The sequence below is a fragment of the Tigriopus californicus genome, chromosome 3, assembly GCF_007210705.1.
Source record: "Tigriopus californicus strain San Diego chromosome 3, Tcal_SD_v2.1, whole genome shotgun sequence".
Classification (NCBI taxonomy): domain Eukaryota; kingdom Metazoa; phylum Arthropoda; class Copepoda; order Harpacticoida; family Harpacticidae; genus Tigriopus; species Tigriopus californicus.
The window spans coordinates 11,306,106-11,325,597 of NC_081442.1; the positions used below are offsets into that span (position 1 = coordinate 11,306,106).

The 19,492-nt window shown below is 39.4% G+C and overlaps 1 protein-coding gene and 1 long non-coding RNA gene across 2 annotated transcripts in view; one reads left to right on the forward strand and one right to left on the reverse strand.

Moving 5' to 3' along the window:
• The window catches only part of LOC131877733 (uncharacterized), a 4,601-nt gene extending 2,340 nt beyond the window's left edge, over positions 1-2,261 (forward strand). The window contains exon 2 of the long non-coding RNA XR_009372907.1: positions 1,697-2,261. This is a non-coding gene — a long non-coding RNA (uncharacterized LOC131877733). The remainder of the gene's footprint in view (positions 1-1,696) is intronic.
• Positions 2,262-15,434: 13,173 nt separating this feature from the next.
• LOC131878577 (uncharacterized) lies at positions 15,435-18,925 on the reverse strand. Its single transcript, XM_059224603.1, has 6 exons — positions 18,861-18,925; positions 18,714-18,796; positions 16,985-17,079; positions 16,684-16,916; positions 16,412-16,605; positions 15,435-16,294 (listed from the first exon to the last, which is right to left on the reverse strand). Exons 4-6 carry the CDS (start codon positions 16,904-16,906, stop codon positions 15,554-15,556), a joined length of 1,158 nt encoding a protein of 385 aa, XP_059080586.1. The 5' UTR covers positions 16,907-16,916; positions 16,985-17,079; positions 18,714-18,796; positions 18,861-18,925; the 3' UTR covers positions 15,435-15,553.
• Positions 18,926-19,492: the final 567 nt, after the last annotated feature.

Consider the following 19,492-nt stretch of genomic DNA (forward strand, 5'->3'; position numbering starts at 1 on the left):
AATTGCTGCTTAGATATTGTGACACAAAGGACATGTCAACACATCTCTGGAAGATCTTTAGAATCCTGCGAGGGCAAATGTCCAAACACTCATGACTTCCAAATAAGAATACAACTGGGAATTGATTATCGTATACTTAATAACTAATCTACTCCAAAAAGATTGAAATATCGCCAAAAAGTATCATGAAAAGGGAATGAAATTTTCCCAAAAAGACAGAAAAATGGTTTTCGGTTTTGAATTAACTATTAAACGAAAGCATTACCACGAATCAAAAAAATATTCAGCCAACAAAAGACATTACTTATCAAAGAAAGAGTTACTGAAAATACATTGAAAAAAGCTACTTTTTTCCTTGAAACTTACTTTGTCAATAATAAGGTTAAGAGATAAGAAATAAGCTTTTGCTAAAACTACTTCTTAGTCATTGTTGCAATGAAGCTCATTAGGAATGGTGCTACCTCTCCCGAAAATTGGTGAAAGACAATGCACTTTGTTATGCTTGACGGCGTAAATGAAAATAAAGAAAGCAAACTAGAGTCCCGTTATTTCTTATGAAAGAGGCTGAATTTACACCCAACATCTATCTATAAAACAGTAAACCTTTTGTGATCATCATTTCATTATCAAATTGCACAAGAAAGGCATGCTTTTGCGACTATTATTTATTCTATGCTTTCCATCTTGCCCTCTTATTCTCAACAACGGTCCATGCAAGGGTAATTTCAGTGATTTTGTCAAAGCTTCGTCCTCCACATGTCAATATCAAACTTATTTTGCCAACTAAACATGAATAGCCCTACCCCTCAACCAAAATGTTTTGCCCTCGACAATTTTCAAAGTGTCATAGACCTTTATTTTGATCATAACACTGCCTGAAACAATGACAGTATAAAGTATTCAGTTTTCCGTACTTTCGAGAATTTGGCTTCACTGCCCGGCTGTAAGCTGGTCACCTTGTCAGCACAACAGCTGTCTATACAAACCTTACAAGGTAATTTTTACAAGGTATTTTTCACAACGCCTTTTTGGTGCCCCATGTGCATTTTAGGTGAATAAGTCGATTACAATTGCCTATTCCATTGAGAAAATAAGATCTCAAAATTGGGAAAGCAAAACTCATTTAAAAACATGGCCGCTGCACATTCTGTTGGACGTCAGTTGATATTGTTCAGTTTTGGGGATGGATGTAAGGTTGGACGTTATTCTCCAGCAATCAGTTGGCGGTGCTACTTTTTTTAGACATGACTCAACCTAATCAAACCTTACCCAAGCTAACCCAACCCAAAAGAACCTAACATGATATTCATAACCCTTAAAGTCCCTTTATCAACCTTTTGAAATTGGGCAACAAATTTTAAAAATGAGCACCGCCAATTATACATTACATTTTAGTTTATAGTTATTTTTACGCCATGACATGACCAAGAGTCGCAATAAAGATTAATATTAATTGATTGGTAGAAAATAACGTTAGTCTGTAGATAGGTGGCGTTTAAGTTGTTTTTTAGTGTAATTCGGTCGTATATATACAAGCAAGAGAAATATTTCATGTTTAAAGATAACCGGAATCTTACAACTTTCCCATGAAGCTTCTTTGAGTGCCAAAGTGACTTGTGGAGTTAGTGTGACACAATACTTAACCCATATGTCTTAGGATTGATGATGTTATCATTTAAAAATTGGCACTTTTTAGGTTTCAAACAATGAAAGTCCTCGTTGATCAAGTGGGAAAGATCGAAATTGAAAGCAATGAAACCGTCGAGTGTTTCAAGGCAAAAGTTGACACTGAACATGGCTTTCTTGGTCCAATGCAGAGATTGTATAAAGATCAAACACTGCTTCAAGATGGGTATGCTTTGAGCGATTATGACGTTTCTTCTGGAGACATCTTGATCATGAAATTGGAAACGCTTAAAGGGGTGAAAGTAGCCTTAGTCGGAATCTCTCCATCTCCAGCTGCTTAGGGAGGGGAAGAATCGGACCAAGGATCAAGTTTCTGTGGGTGTGGTAGAGAGCCAGAACCAGCAAGCCTTCCTCCTCCTGATGATCCAGATAAGAAGAAAAAGAAGTATTCCCCATCTTACCTTGAGAAGATGGGAATTTGGAAGAAGAAATAGAGCCAACGCCAAGTTTTCATTATAATGATGCATCTTTTCATACTTGTTCTGAAATGATCCAGATTTGCTGAGACTTCACTTGGTCAACTTTTGTGGCGCTTTATGTAATTTTATTATCCTAATAAACAAACGCCCATATCATTTCCTAGACTTCCTTATTATCAGACCCAACAATTTATTTAATAATGTCCATCGATCCCTTAACAGACTTTTGAGCAAGTCTCGTTGAAAACGTGATCGGATAGTTAGCCATCTAACTTTACTAGGCCACGGCCTTTCTTTATTCCTGTCCTTTGTTATCGCTGAAATCGTGCATGAGCGCATGCAGCTTTGACATATTGATTATCTTGTTTGGAACCACGTCCAATCGGGACAATTGTGAGAGACCCATAAATATTGAAAAGCTCTGCCGGCCAGGAGCTCTTTGAAATTTTATTCCTTCAAGTAAGCGTTGACAATCCTCTAACCTCGCAAAATAAGAAGGTCAAAAAACTTGGGAGGCAAAAGACATATTTGCAACAAGTCAATTGATAAATATTTAGGATGAGGATTTCGAATGGTGACAAAGTTAAGGTATCATAAACTAGATTACAGATTACAACTATGTTTTAGGGCATCCAAAGGTAGCTTCAAATGCAACTCCATCATTCAAATTTCCCGCCATATGCAAAAAGGATATCATCCAATTACCTCTCATTGTTGTTTATCTTGACTTTGTGATTTGTATAGTGTCTAGATTTGTCGCAAAATAGAAAAACGTGAGGCCATCATAAAACTTTATATGGAAGGCCACAGTTGCAGGAAGATTGCAAAGACTTTGGAAGTCATGAAAGTGTCAAAATCAACTGCGTCATAAACTATTAAAAGGTTCAAACAGTTCAACAGTGTTGAGAACAGGCCAAAATCTGGTCGTCCCAGGTCGGTGAGGACACCAAAACTAGTAAAAACCACCAGAATGAAAATTTGTCGAAACAGCAAGAGGTCCATTCAACAAATGGCTCGCCAGGCAGGTGTGAACCGGGAAGTTATGCGAAAGGTGGTCAAAGAGGACTTGCACATGACTGCCTACCATATGCAAAAGAGACAGATCTTGAGTTCAACTGTTATCCAGAAGAGGCTCTCCAGAGCAAGAAAACTCAAAAAGTGGTTTCAAGAGGGCACGGACATTTTTGTGATTTGGACAGATGAAAAGCTTTTCACTGTTGAAGCTGCTTTCAACAGTCAAAATGATCGGATTTTGGCCAGGAACATTCAGAGTGTTACTGTAAAAGAGAGAACAATATTCAGGCGGCAAAAACCAGCATCTGTAATGGTGTGGGCTGGTGTAACTGATTGCGGCAAGAAAACCTCTTTGGTCTTCATTCCAGAGGGTATTAAAGTTAACCTGCACATTTACTTGGACATGTTAGCCTCTAAGGTGCTATCCTGGATTCAGGCTCAACAATGGACGGGTTCCTACTCTTTCCAGAAGGATGGGCACTCCCACACAACAAAACTTGTTCAGAGCTGGTGCGGCGACAAATTTGAGCACTTTCGAGACAAGACAATGAGGCCTCCTTCCTCTCCAGATCTCAATGTAATCAACTTTTGTATTTAGTCAATTCTGGAGAGGAAGATTGGGGTACGGTTGTACAAAAACATTGAAGATCTCAAGGCAGCCTTATTGACAGAATGGGAAATAGTTGACGAGGAAACCATGCGTGCTTCTTGTACTGCAGTGCAACAACGTGTGAAGGCTGTAATTTCTGCCAGAGGTGGATACGTCAAATAAACTTTAATGTGAATTGTAGCAGGATATATATTTAATGATTTAACATAACAGAGTCACCTCTGAAATCTCAATAAGATGAAGAGTTAAAGTCGTTTCAAAGTGCCCTAAGTCATTGTTGTCACTGTCACCCTGCACATTATAAATTCAATTTTGCTCTTTTTAACTCAGGCATAAGAAATCTGATCTCTTAACTTCGGGTTTTTTTCCTCTTTTATTTGAAACTGTCTTCAATAACATGTCAAAATTGATAGGTTTCGATACCATTTGATTAAATATTTAAAATACATTTTAAAATACTTACCCAGTATAAAATATCAAATGTACATGTATAGCCTTCTTCTGGAGCACAGATTATTTAGATATTTCACATCTATGACGGATATCTTTTCCTAAGCTCAACTAATGATGGAGAATAAAATCATGGATGGATTTGGGGAGAGGTGTGCAACATACACAAGCCAAAGGAAGTTTTCGTTCTGTGTCAGATCTTTTGTTTTTTGAAGGATTTGAAGGAGAAAATATGAACAATGAAACGATACAAATGTAACAAGATTTGAAACCCAAACACATTCATTGTTGAAAGCAAGCCCAATTTGCAGCCCTTAGCTTTCTTCTTTTGGATGCATGGAAATATAAAAAAGTAAAATTCTGTTAAGACCACTAAAAGCTTCAAATTTCTTCAGCTGCCCAGGGACAAACGAAAAATGAAAAGCCATCTCGGAGCGTGAAAAAAAGGAAAGAGTTTTGAGTATTTTTTTGGTTTGTTGGGTCATTACAATTTCAGTGTTTTAAAATGTAATGGGATTACAATTAATTTTTAGAAAAAAGGAACGAATTACTGTCATTTTGTTACTTGTAATCTTGGTACTACTAAGCTGCAAGTTATATGCAAATTGATTTATTAATCAATAGCAAATTTTACTAGATCAAAAGCATTTACAAATTACTCTTTATATAAGTATGTAAGTGTTGATTTTATAATATGACTTATGTCAAACTTGAACAAAGTCTTGACCAAAAATTCCCCATCAATCCTAATTCAAGGGCTTGCCAGATCCCCCAACTCTAACTCAATAGTCTATCAAACAATGTATGAATGTAAAGTTGAGCAAAGTAAATAGGTCTTTCATCTTGAACTGGCAGTAGTTCCATTCCCAGTAGCGGTAAGGAAGCGCCAAAAATAAAAATATAAAATATGCTTGGCCCTAGTACTCACTACTAAAGTCAATCTACCAGAATTAAGGAGCAATTTGACCAGGGGTTTACGTTTATGATCAGTGGTTCACACGGTTCACACTCATATCATTGGAATTAACTAGCCCTCTAGAATTAACTCTTTGGGCTCAAGAAAGTCAAGAAAGGAGCACATTTTAGCAGTAACTTGTAACAAAAGTTTTCTACGAATAAAATATTTGTTTGTGATCAAATTATAAAAAATCAGACAAAAATCTAACATATCGTTAATGCAAACATTTTTGGGGGTTTAGAAAGACTGCCTGAAACAGTGACAGTATAAAGTTTTCAGTTTTCCGTACTTTCGAGAATTTGGCTTCACTGCCCGGCTGTAAGCTGGTCACCTTGTCAGCACAACAGCTGTCTATACAAACCTTACAAGGTAATTTTTACAAGGTATTTTTCACAACGCCTTTTTGGTGCCCCATGTGCATTTTAGGTGAATAAGTCGATTACAATTGCCTATTCCATTGAGAAAATAAGATCTCAAAATTGGAAAGCAAAACTCATTTAAAAACATGGCCGCTGCACATTCTGTTGGACGTCAGTTGATATTGTTCAGTTTTGGGGATGGATGTAAGGTTGGACGTTATTCTCCAGCAATCAGTTGGCGGTGCTACTTTTTTTAGACATGACTCAACCTAATCAAACCTTACCCAAGCTAACCCAACCCAAATGAACCTAACATGATATTCATAACCCTTAAAGTCCCTTTATCAACCTTTTGAAATTGGGCAACAAATTTTAAAAATGAGCACCGCCAATTATACATTACATTTTAGTTTATAGTTATTTTTACGCCATGACATGACCAAGAGTCGCAATAAAGATTAAATATAATTGATTGGTAGAAAATAACGTTAGTCTGTAGATAGGTGGCGTTTAAGTTGTTTTTTAGTGTAATTCGGTCGTATATATACAAGCAAGAGAAATATTTCATGTTTAAAGATAACCGGAATCTTACAACTTTCCCATGAAGCTTCTTTGAGTGCCAAAGTGACTTGTGGAGTTAGTGTGACACAATACTTAACCCATATGTCTTAGGATTGATGATGTTATCATTTAAAAATTGGCACTTTTTAGGTTTCAAACAATGAAAGTCCTCGTTGATCAAGTGGGAAAGATCGAAATTGAAAGCAATGAAACCGTCGAGTGTTTCAAGGCAAAAGCTGACACTGAACATGGCTTTCTTGGTCCAATGCAGAGATTGTATAAAGATCAAACACTGCTTCAAGATGGGTATGCTTTGAGCGATTATGACGTTTCTTCTGGAGACATCTTGATCATGAAATTGGAAACGCTTAAAGGGGTGAAAGTAGCCTTAGTCGGAATCTCTCCATCTCCAGCTGCTTAGGGAGGGGAAGAATCGGACCAAGGATCAAGTTTCTGTGGGTGTGGTAGAGAGCCAGAACCAGCAAGCCTTCCTCCTCCTGATGATCCAGATAAGAAGAAAAAGAAGTATTCCCCATCTTACCTGAGAAGATGGGAATTTGGAGAGAAGAAATAGAGCCAACGCCAAGTTTTCTATATAATGATGCATCTGTTCATACTTGTTCTGAAATGATCCAGATTTGCTGAGACTTCACTTGGTCAACTTTGTTGGCGCTTATTGTAATTTTATTATCCTAATAAACAAAGGCCCATATCATTTCCTAGACTTCCTTATTATCAGACCCAACAATTTATTTAATAATGTCCATCGATCCCTTAACAGACTTTGAGCAAGTCTCGTTGAAAACGTGATCGGATGTAGCCATCTAACTTACTAGGCCACGGCCTTTCTTTATTCCTGTCCTTTGTTATCGCTGAAATCGTTCATGAGCGCATGCAGCTTTGACATATTGATTTTCTTGTTTGGAACCACGTCCCATCGGGACAATTGTGAAGATCCATTAATATTGAAAAGCTCGGCCGACCATGAGCACATTGAAATGGAACTTGACATGTCTTCAGCCCCTGGAGTAGGCGTTGACAATCTTCTAATGTCAAGGACTGACCAAATTTGATGGCAGCTAAAAGAAATTGAGACCTTAACAATGAAGTTCATTTGTTGCCAGTTACTGCCAAACTTTTTTGTTTTCTTTAATCACTATCATATCATTCCTTTAACGTCAGGCAGTAACCACCAAATATACGGATTCTTTTCTCTGAAGATTCCCATTGATTTTTTTTTAGAAAACTAAGTGCAAATACGGGATTCATGTGTTCGTTCACTTCAGATGACAATCTATCTGGGTCATGTTTTACTTGAGCATCAATTGGAAGACAAATTTTTCAAAAGAGCTCAAAATGATTGAAAACATATTTAAGTTCTTCTTTTTGCAATAATTTTCTTTGTTCCAACAAGAGCCACTGACTATTTGCTTTCTTTTTAATTGCTACTATTAACTTGATTTTATCTGTGCATAGGACTCAGAATGACTACGCGTTTAGTTACTGTCCACGATCCCAGGGACATAATTGGTGAAAACCTCATGAACTTACATCGACAAGCTTGGGAGCTAAAATCATTGTGTATGGTCTTCGGGAGCATATTCAAAGACCCAGGATTGGTTCTTCCTGTCAAAGCAATGTCCTTCAACAACATGGCGATTAGATCTTTCAGGGAGAAGACCGTGGTTTCGCAGTTCGTTGGCTTCTCGCTTAAGGAAGCATTTGGGAGCGCTTAGCACACGCACGTGTTCCACTTCCTCAATTGGGATCTCGACTTGAAGGCCGAATTTCCGCAATGGATTCGGTAGACTGTGGAGAATTCTCCGCTCTTCCTAACCTAGGGCCAATTGCATTGGCTCAAACAAATCCTCGGAGAGCACGGTGGCTTTATCCGGATATTGATCTGAAATTGAGGGTACCCATATGATATCGATAACACTAATTTTGAATAAGTAACACAAAGGAACCAATTTTAAAGACATGAATCGTTGTCCACAGAATTGCATTATTATGTATCTACGTACGAGTTATTGGTAGGCAATGGAAAAAGCTAACATTAAAATCCATGGCAAACCTGCCTTTGATAGGGTTTCACAAAAGCTGCTTGTATTGTTGGATTTCGTTCCTGCCTTCAATATATTTACAGAACAAATGACCACAAAGGATCGATCACCTTGCAATCATATTCCATCTACCGATATGTACCTGATAGGATCATCTCTAATCGAATTCGTTCATGAACCGCATGCTGATCATACAGGATCAGTTTGGTAAGAGGCGTCATTTTCATCGAAAATGGTGCCCGCAATAAATTTCTTATCCACTTGTCCCAAAACAGTTAGTGATTCAAACATGGACCGTTCAAATCGAAATGATTGCGTCGGCAAAGCCAGCCTGAAAACTAAAGATATGATGACATTGCTCTGCGATATTTCTAATTTCAGCGTACATGCCTTGCTTTCTGAGCCACTGGGATAATTTCGCTTTGGAATACAAACTGGGGGTTCCTCCATCGTTCCAAGACTTGGTGAATGTCACTTTTGGGGCCACTTTTCATATCAGAGATCCTTTCTGCCTCACTGCTCCATTTGCATGCCATTATCGATGAGCACTCTGGGACTTTTTCAGCGGATTTTCTTCTCGTTTTCTTCAAAAATGGTGTTTTCCAACTGGAAGAATGCGGGATCGACAAATTGGCAAATCGTCCAGCTCTTGGCTAATGGATGGTTGATCGATCTTTTTCGGGGTCTTGAATGCATGATCCGTTTTCGACTTTTTCACTGGAAAGCTATGCCTGGCATTGACGAGACTTGATCCGAATGGAGGGAACAATTTCTCAGAAATATCCATCGCCTCATTTTGTTCCAAATCTTTTTCACCGTCAGATGGTTCTTCCTCTGAATCGTTTGAACCATCATCGGGAATTTTTGGTGACTCTTCAGACTTCACGGATTGAATCTGGGAGTTCAAGAAGTCGATTCCCGAAATGTTGAAGTCGATCGAAGGTTGACAATTTGATGTCACAGTTGGATCTCGGTTTTGGATTAACGAATCCAAAGGCATGAGAAATTGAGATCGAAAGAATTGGAGCAGTTCGCTTTGAATGAAATTTTGAAATTCTAATTTGTGGACCCAAGAACCTGGCAAACGCTACTAAATTTGTTTAGGCTGGTGAGTTACATTGTACTCTGAAGACAAATTATTATGCGTTGATTCATTCTTACGCGATGGTTTAATTTGGTTGTGTTATCCTTTGAGGTAGATTGAGTACCCTATTATAGGATGTCAAATGAAAGAAAATTCAATTTAACGTTATAAATTTCTTTATTGATTATGGTCAAGTTTGATCTTTTATGCTAAATTTTGACATGTCAAAATTGGTTGTAAAAGGCCAGAATCGACTAAGAATATGGGATTGATCTTACTTGGCTTTCTTTGTTCACTTCAACTTCTCATTGAGGGCGATATGTAGGGTAATCGAAACATCTCGCTAGATTACTTTGTTAGTTTTGTTTCATTTTTAATCTAAAGAACCCAACACTTACTATAACCCACATGTCAATAATCTAAATTCATTTCTTCCATAGTTCTATCCTGAAAATTTGATCAAGCGTTGGAGTGAAGGCTCTTATGGCGTGAGTGAACCTTACTTTGCACGGACCGAAGGCTTGGCCTTGTCCCAATGGGACACACTCTACCTACGAAGTGTGGATCTGTGCATGGGAGATTCCTTCAATGATTCGTCCTCATCATGATCCAAATTGCGCTCGTCCTGCCTGTCTTCATCAATTGGTTCGAGTTTGGCATTGTTCTCATGTTCTCTCCGCAGAGCTATTGGCTGGTTCACTTACACAAATTGGGGGGGTCCTCGTGAACCAAGGATTTTTCACTCGCTGCCCAAGAGGGATCATTATGTACATTTGAGGGGAATTTTCCTCTGGTTGACATCCCGTGATAACTGGGAGCATTGAGGTTTGGCTTCTTGAGCTCTAGCTTCTTGATCTTTTTGATTCGCGTCACATCATTTGACGGGTCATTGTTGAAGAGGGCATCAGGCATAGGAAATGATTCCGCTTGTATCTCACCCCTGCTCAAAGAGTTCAAATCCAGAACTTCACCAGTTGTTTTGATCAGACTTGAATGGTCCTCTTTGGGCTTGTTCTCATAGATGAGCGGTACTTATTCAAACCCAAGTTTGGGTGGAGCAATATGTCACGGGAATGGGTGGTGAGACCCTTTTCATCACTTTTTGCCGTTAAGTTGTAAACTGTTACATTAACGTCATCCTCTGGTAGTACAGAAATATTGGCTCCGTTTGTGAGCTTAGATCGGCAATCTCGGCCAATATGGCCTTCCTCCTTACACCTGAAGCATCTCCGGATTTGATCCCGGTGTTGAAGACTCCGCACTCAAGCAAAGTCAGGGATCGACTTGAGGGGTTAGATCTCAACTTGGACTCTCTTGTGGCCATTCCAAACCCCATCAATCAAAGTGTCTTCAACAAACAGTTCCTTCGAGTTCCCAGATTTTTCAACAGCAAATGTGCGAATCGCGTCCAACAGTACCTCATCGGAGGCATAGTACTGAACGTTGAGGAATTTTAGGGCCGAGACCAAGGAGCCCCCTCGAATGCTGCACCTCCAGGTGACTTCATCAAACGTCCGCTCGTATTGGAGAGGGTTTCCATATTGCTAAGCTACATCAATCTCTTGTTTTGCGAACACTCGCACACTATTGTATGGCCCCCCAGCTTGACCAATCATCGCTATGTTGATCGACCTCAAACCAATAACGGAGATCACAAAGTCACCAACTACCTTGGGAGAGGGACGTCTAATTCATTCCGAGCACTCAAAATCGAGAACGAGAGGCCTTGGTAGACCCATGTTGGTCAAACGTTGCTTGCTGTTATCCATAGTCGTGATTGGTTTGCCACTTACTGATCCCAAATCAGGGGAAGATCCAAAGGCGGCATACAAATTTTATTTCGGTGGACAGCGAATCATAGTCAAATAGCTGATAAACTAGGGAAGGAGATATGACTCGGGGAAATCCCAGACGGAATCCATAAGACTCCAGGGACCAGACTTTTAAAACGTATGTTCACCCCAGGATTCGATAAATTTGTTATCCAACTGATCCATCAACACATTCAGGAGTCCGTCACTTTGGGAAGTAATCAGGTAAATACTTGTAAGTGACCTTGGATGAAATCTGCAAAGGCGGGAAAGCCATCATTGACCCCACGAAGATCGCGTAAAGCTTGAAGGAGAGCTCGTCTCAATTCCTGGGGAATCAAAATTCCTTTTCAAAGCACTTCAATTGCACCATTGGTGAGTATCTTGCTCGCATGAATTGGATGGACATAGAAGATAGTCGAGACATCCAGGATACCATCCGCTTCTGAGATCACAATAGCCTTTGCTTTGCCCAGGGGAGAAGGCATTTGATACGGTGGCTGAAATTTTTGTCTACTCGACTCTTTTTTACTTTTATGAGTTTCAACTTCTTCCAATTTTAATGGCGCTTTTCAAGACTGCATAAAAATTAATGTTTTTTTAAAAAACACTTTAAAACATTCTTATATTATTTTTTGCTCTATTAGGAGCATATGCTAGGTTCTCATTTTGCATTTTTACTATGAGGCTCACCTATATCCCAATTCGCATGTACAAAACAACTGAGACCAATTGCCATATTCGTACTCACACTCGTCCGTTGTCCAAGTGTACACAACTCCACAAAATCCCATGAATCAATTGAATCGCACCTCCTGGCAATCATCAAAATGCCTATCTATCATTCATTTTTTTTTGTGCGGACTTCCTTACCGCTACCGGGATTGGAATCCCAGCAGTTCAAGACGAGAAGATTATTTATTTTACTTGACTTTTATTTATATATATTATTTGATCGACCAACGAATTGGAGTTGGCTGATCTGGTTAATCCTTGAATATAAGGTTGATCCGGAATTTTAGTCAAAAACTTGTCCAAGTCTGACTTAAACCTTGCTACTGGATCAACCCCTACATAAACCCTACGAAATATTTGAGGGCAGCAAATTGAACAATGAAGGAGCCCGAGAAAGAAGAGAGTTGGACTTCATTGTTTTAAATAGCCTGGATTCTCAAGGGCTTGAAGGTGCTCTCAAAACGCACGTTAAGCCTCTACGGTCACTACAATTGACCCTAAATCCTGGGTTGGGACAAAGCTCATGGATGCTTTTGAAAACGTACAATATCAGATACCTTTCGTACCTTCTCTGAGTACTGTACAATCCCAACCTTTCTAACCTCTCCCAATACGAGAGCTCTCTCATATCTTCAATGTTCCTAGTAAAACAACTTTGGGCCTGCTCGCGCGATGGAGCAATGCTATTACTTCTGACATAGACATTGTCTTCGTTCAAATAAAGGCTTGTCATAACTGTGTTCATTAGGCGAGAAAACGAGTGCAAAAGTGGGTGGATCAAGTTTCTGTCGTCACATTAAAAGCTGGAAACTTCAACAAAAATTTCACAAAAATGAGTGACTGGATAAGGTTTACTTCCTCCTTGTGCTATTTGTCTCGGCAACTTCGTCTTCTTGTCATTTCTTTAACACAGTCGCAAACAAATTGTCTGCCAACAGTTTGATTTTCATTTTAGATGAGGAACAAATCGAATCCGAGAACCAATTCTTAGTCAATTGTTTTGGTTCGTTAGAAAAGTCCAATTATTTTTCTGGTCTGGATATAATGGGGAATAGTTCATCTCTTGGACACAACCTACACATTCTCTTGAACATCCCAAAGCCTAAAATGATACTAACTTTAGAGGCCAGTGGAGCATTTCGAGAGAAACACATCCAGTGGATGTTTCCACATGGAACTCAGTTTGACTTTAAGTTGCGCCTAGACTCCAGGGTGTACATTTATGAATATGTTACGGACAAGATATTTATCCACGAGGTCTACGACATACTCAACTATTCAAGGGTATGCCAGGAAATTGGGTCGTATCCAGATAACATGGAATTTAAGAGCCTGGTGACAAGACGGAGGAATCTTAAAGGTGTGACTCTTCGTGCAGGTCAGGTAGATTTTGTCGCAATGGGACGACCCGAATTTCAAGGCCAATTTGGAGGGCAACACTTCGATAGCTTGGAAAAAATGATGAACTTTTCAACCGTCTCGGTATTCCCTAAATCTGGAACTTGGGGGACTTACTTTCCTAATGGTGAATGGAATGGCGTTGTTGGATTATTAAAAGAGGGCGAAATTGATATATCCATGGAAATACTTAGTTCAACCGAAGATCGCGAAGACTTTCTGACAATGGCCGTGGCCATCTCCTCAGACATCGTTACCCTAGTGTCAAAAGCTTCTCGTGAGAACAAAGCCAATGTTTGGAGTTATTTGGAAATTTTAACCATTGATGTATGGATAGCGTATGCTGGAACAATGGGGTTTGCAACTTACATTATATCTTGGGCGTTCAGCAACTATTGGTTGGATAGCTTGGGACAGCTTTCACAAATGTCGTTGATGTTAAGTTCAAGCGTGACATCAAGGGAATGGTCTCAGCAAGTGGCATTTCTCTCCATATTCACCTCGTGTTTCTTAGTTTTTACCTTTTACACAGCCTTGCTCACTTCAACCATGACATACTCCACCGCGCCAAACGAGATCAACAGTTTTGAAGACGTCCATTTATTGGGATACAAAGTTGTTTGTGTAGAATCTTCAATGATACAACAATTACTAACATCTCCCAATACTACTCAAGAATTGAAAAAGCTTTCTCAGGTCACAGTGTTTTACCCTCTCGGCGAAGCGGAAAATATCCTCGATAGAATGGATAAAGTGGTTGGATTAACAATAACTGATCAACGGTTTTCGGATGAAGGACTCGTCAGCATTGGCGATCAAACTTACACCTTTGAAGGATCCTATGCCTTCCCCAAGAACACAGATATGAAGGAAGTGTTTGACAGTGCCCTCGTCAAGCTCAAAGAGTTCGGTCTAATTCCGCCCGTACCCCAAATCCCACACATCCGGACGCTCCAGAACATTGCCTCGAATGAGCCGGTGGCCTTGGAAATTGCCCACATTGGATTACTGTTTGGGGTCCTTGCCTTGGGTATCTTGTTGAGTTTTACACTACTGTTGCTTGAGGTGCTCCAGTTCACTAGATACAACGGGTCCAGGAAATTTGTTTGATTTTCAGCTCATTTAATCTTTGGAACAATACATGCTGTTTAGAGGCACCACTCCCAAAAGCTCACATATGGTCTTAGAACCGCTTTTTAATGAGGTAGAAGATCCAAAAATCAATACATCTGCCTTAAGCATATTCAGAAGAATATATCAACCAGGTACTTTTTCAAGTTATATTTCATGCATCACAGATCTTTCAAACTCTCAATGCCTTCCAGATGATCAAAAATGGTTTGGTTATGTGCACATGCTGAGTGTAGTCATGAGTTTCATTTCCATTTTCATCCCTGCTAAAATCTAGCTTGATCAAACGACTGGACGAAAAGCTTTTTTTCGCTTCATATGGATCAAATAAAAGACTTACATCCTTAAAAAATAAAGTGAAATGCTGAGAGTTTCAGAAACCTCTTCAATGGAAATTACCAGCACACGTATTTTTTATTCTGCGTTTTTATCAGGTTTAGCTCCAAAAATGATCTAATCATAGTTTAACTCAATGGCCTCGAACTTTCAACTTACTTCTGTTTGAAAATTGAAACAAGTTGTCTTCTGGGTGGAATTATCCTAAATCGAGTTGTCCACTCGGTTGAGTAGTGAAACTTTATGTTCAAGGGAACGTTTGAGCACATTTAGTTACGTTGTTTAATCTATCCACCATACTGTATAGTGCATGGATAAAGGCTAAGTCACATTTTTGCTATTAAACTGATGCCTTAGTTGGGAATGATGTCATTTGTGAGAATGTAAAAACTTATACTGTTCACGAAATCACATGGCATAATTTGAAGACGAGTGTTTTGTTATTTAGTAATTGTAGGATACTTTTGTGACTTTGGCTGTTTAATGTTGCAAGTAAAATTCAAAAATCCATTCCACGAAATGGCAGGTTATTGCTTTATCTCTTCGAGTTGCGAAAAATTATTTGTTTTGTCCAACACATCGTTCGTTGCTCACTTTCTTTTGAAGCACCCCTTACCTCCAAAGGCATTATGTCAAGGGTCCCATGGTTTTTCCTGTTTTTCCTACTTATTTTCCGAGCAGAATTTTTTGTAGGGTAGCGTGTTCTTTTGATCCAATATCTGAATTAATTTAACCTCTGTAGGTGGAACGTGCAACAAAGAGAGTGTTCCAACTCTTAACTAATCACAAAATCAAATTGCACAATTTCAACACGTTGTTCGTTGTTCACTTTATTTTGAAGCACCCTGTTTGTTCAAGAGGCATTATGTTCCATAGTACTTCTTGTACTTTACAATTCCTGTTGCAAAGCTGATCTCTATCCAATTCCATTGACATGATCAAATGGCACCTTTAAAAAGAGTCAAGTTCTTTCGAAGGATGTGAATGGGCTGATAGCAATGTGGACAATGATGGCTATAATTTGAAATGTTTGCCTTGGTGAAAACTTGCTCGAAATTGGCGAACAAATGAGAGTAGATTAGTGGTCCATAAATCTTGTCTGAATTAAATGCCAAAACATCCGGACCAGTGGGAACGCCAATGAGGACCATTCCACCATCTCGCAAAACGCACCAGACTCGAGCCATGGTGATCAAATCACCGTAAGGGTTCAACCCATCTCCGTAACGCCCAAGGCCACTGTGCTCGAAAGAGGAGAAGCTCATCATGGCATCGAATTGCCCTAGGGTCCCATTCAAGAACCTCCGGGCAAAGTCTTTGGGAACAATGGTCTTGATTTGAGGGTGCCGAGATTCAATGGGAACATATTCCAGAGTGGTGATCCGTTTAGCGCCAGCTTCCAGAGCAATGACTTCCAACCAAGGTGATTGTGATCCAACGATTAGAACGTGTTGGTCTGTGATGTTCATGTGCTGCCTCAAATGCGCTTGAATGTTTTTGACCTCGCCGATCCCATAACTTCCTTGCAATTGGTTCCGTTGAAGAGAGGATCTTAGCTTGGCCACCTTGTCTTCAGTCCAAATCAGAGTGTGACTTTTGCCTTTGGAATCATCCCGATACGAAGGTCGAATTTGGACTCGATTTTGATATGTGAATCCATCTCGCAAGAATCCCGGAATCTTGTCAAATGAGTATTTAATGAGTAACTGACCAAATGTGTTTCATGGTGTAATGAAAGCATTGCCCATTGCTACGAATTTAGTTGATTAAGCGTGAATGTTTGAAGTCTTACTTACCCTCTTTGGAGGTGTTGGGAATAGGGCGTATCCATCCATGTCGTTGTTGTCAAATAATTGTTGACAATTGAACTTCTTAACCACCACATTGTAATACTTGTGCCCGATCAATCTCGTTCTATTCTGACTAGTTTGGCAAACCTCTCCACATTGTTGAACAACTCGTTCCATCCTGGCCTTTAATTGGCTCAAAGCTGTTCAGGCGAAAGTGAACCCCATGGGTCTATCTCATATGTATGTGTGGACCACTGTCCACATCATCCATTACTTACGTGACTCGGGTACTTTTCCTTTTTCTTGAATTTTCTCACGTTTGGGGACCGTTGGAAAATGTGAAATCTTTTTGAGAGCTGGGGTAACAGAAGGTCTTTGGATCAATATCCTTTTGCCAATTTCATCCACTTTTGTTGTCCATGGAAATGTTTTTGGAAAAAATAACCAAGCCAAACCAATAAATACAAGACAGGCGCTCCAGATTCTGTTCCATTTGGCCATTTTGGGAGGACTGGGTCAACAGTGAACAGATTCAGCTCAGCAGGTGTTCCCTAAGACAAATGATTCAACAATACGTACTTGGATCTATCTAGGTAAAGGCAATTATTGTGACGAGAGTTGGGATTTGCCACTTCAGATATGAACGTTTTGACGACGTGATGTTTCTTATTTCTCTGGAGATGAAAAATATTTTCACCTTGTGTGTCTGTTACTGAACATACTGCCAGGTATTTTTTTCGTCTTTATGATCATGGTTCAAAAAATGTTAACGTAAGGCAAGAATTCCAAAATTTCAGCCCCGGGACACATGTTTTGATTTCCTTTCTTTTTATTTTTCCCGCACGCCTTTTTGGTTTCCTTGCTAGACATTTTCCCAGCTTTTTCTACTTCGACCCTGCCAATACAAAAAGACGTTAATAAGCCTTACCATGTAACTTGATAATGCTACATTTTTGTGGGCAACTTTCCCCGCTTATGGACTTTTCTTGCGTTACTGCTTATTCTGGATTACTTCCAACTCATGACCTCCTCTTTAAAAAGGAAAGTAACGAACAGTAACAGGAGTGTTAAAAAAATGTTCCGTTACCTATAGCGTTACTTTTGCAGAAATATAAATTTTTAACGTCAGAAAACCTGGTCAATATATTGATGCCTTCTAGCCCAACAGAAGACCCACATTTTTTGAAGGTATTTTTGAACGTACATTTTCTCATTTCAAAGAATCCAGCAGGCAAAGAAAAACCGATTTGAAGATATTTCACTTGAACACAAAAAATACCGGGCTCTCAAACTCAATCAAGTTTGTTTATTCAACCAATATCAATTAGCTTACTTGTATCTTGACTATAGATTTCCTGCTGGGGTCCTTAATCGTTCTAGACATTAATTACAAATGCAAATTTGGTTGAATTTTGGAGAAAGACATTTCACTTCAAAATGGGATTCTTAAACCCGGTACCATCTCTAACAGGTTCCAAATTTCATTCGATAAAGTCAGTTTTTATTGCAAATATGTCACTTTTTATCAAATGAAACTTCGTAAGCTCAGAAGGGGAAATCAATAGAGCAAGTCAAGTGAAGGAAATTCAAGGAAGAATGTGGTCCGGCACCCTGATTTGGGGCATTTTGGGGAGGGAGAACTAAGACAAACATCACAGTCAACTCGTACTATCTGCCCATTGAATTTTCAATAATCGAGTGATTTTGAGTGAGCTGGGTTACACAACCCAACAAAATGAACATGTTTGATGTTTATCGGTGAACACACTATCCAATTGGCTCAATACTACAATGCTGTTTACTTAGACAAGCATGTCAAATGGAATGAGCGTCAAAATTCAATGCATGCACAGTCCAGTTTGGCCGGGCAGGTTGTCTTTGATTTTACTCAATGGAATAACGTCAGTTGTTCAAGAACGCGTTCACTTGACAGGCCCTATTAATTGGTCTCTCTCTTATTCTGTTATCTCGTTCTTATCAGCTCTACAACCTACAGGAAAGGAGTCAGATCGTGCTTTATGCAGGCAGTGGTTTGAAATGCTAGAGAAGTTTACGATAATGTGAGAACATGCTAGTTCAATAACCATCTAAATAGCGTAATGGATAGTACTGTTTGATGACAATTAATATTGATGCAGTTGTTGGCATTCACATCCGTCTGATACGAAGAAATAATGTGGATATTTGCTTCAAGTTTTAATTCAGTATAATGCTCCAACCTTTCATTGGGTCGACCATGCCCAACTACAATTCTTATTTGAAAGCAGATCCCAACCCAGCCTTTGTGTACTTTCCGACGTTCTCTTACCTGTAGTTTAGCGCCTTTGTTATCACAAGAAAACCCAGTGTTTAAAAAAAAAGCGGAGCACTTCTTTGATACCAAGTAATCAACTATAACGTAAACATGCTTTGGTTGCTCAATTGAAATGGCAATAGCCAGTAATACAACACCAACCTCCGTTCTTGCGTTTACTCGACCACCCAGCTTCCTCATCAACTATGGTTAGTAAATAGGAGCCTGTCCTTTGACGGCATGACGTTTGTCCTCACGACTCTTGCTCCAAGACACTTTGTCCTCAGTACTTCTGCTTTTGCGATACTTGGTCATAAAACCGTTACTCCCTAAATCAAAACCTTGCTTGGAAAGGGACTACTCATGATTTAATCGTACCCATAAACTTTTTGATAAATGATGGGCAATGGATTAATAAGCATTGACCAGCAATGTATTTACGTTAGTTGAGTTGTTTCACTTTTAGGCACATCTAGCACTCACTTTTTAGCTATGCCCATGGAGCAATTGCGTTGTTAGTGTCGTTGGCTACGTACTGCAGGTCCTTACTCAACTTTCAAGGTGCGTTTTTAATTTGATTTTGTTTTTGGTTTGGGTGCCAGGGTCGTTGGGGTGAGCCTCGGCCATCATATGTCCAATTCCAAATTAAAGCAGACAGATTCATGTCCGGTATCAGTTCTTGGTTCTCCATTTGTGGGTTTGGTTAGAGTCTACAGAAAGGCCAGGGACAGGGATTCCAATCAGGGACCTCCCTCACTTTGGGACATTAAGCTAACCACCACACCACGACTCAC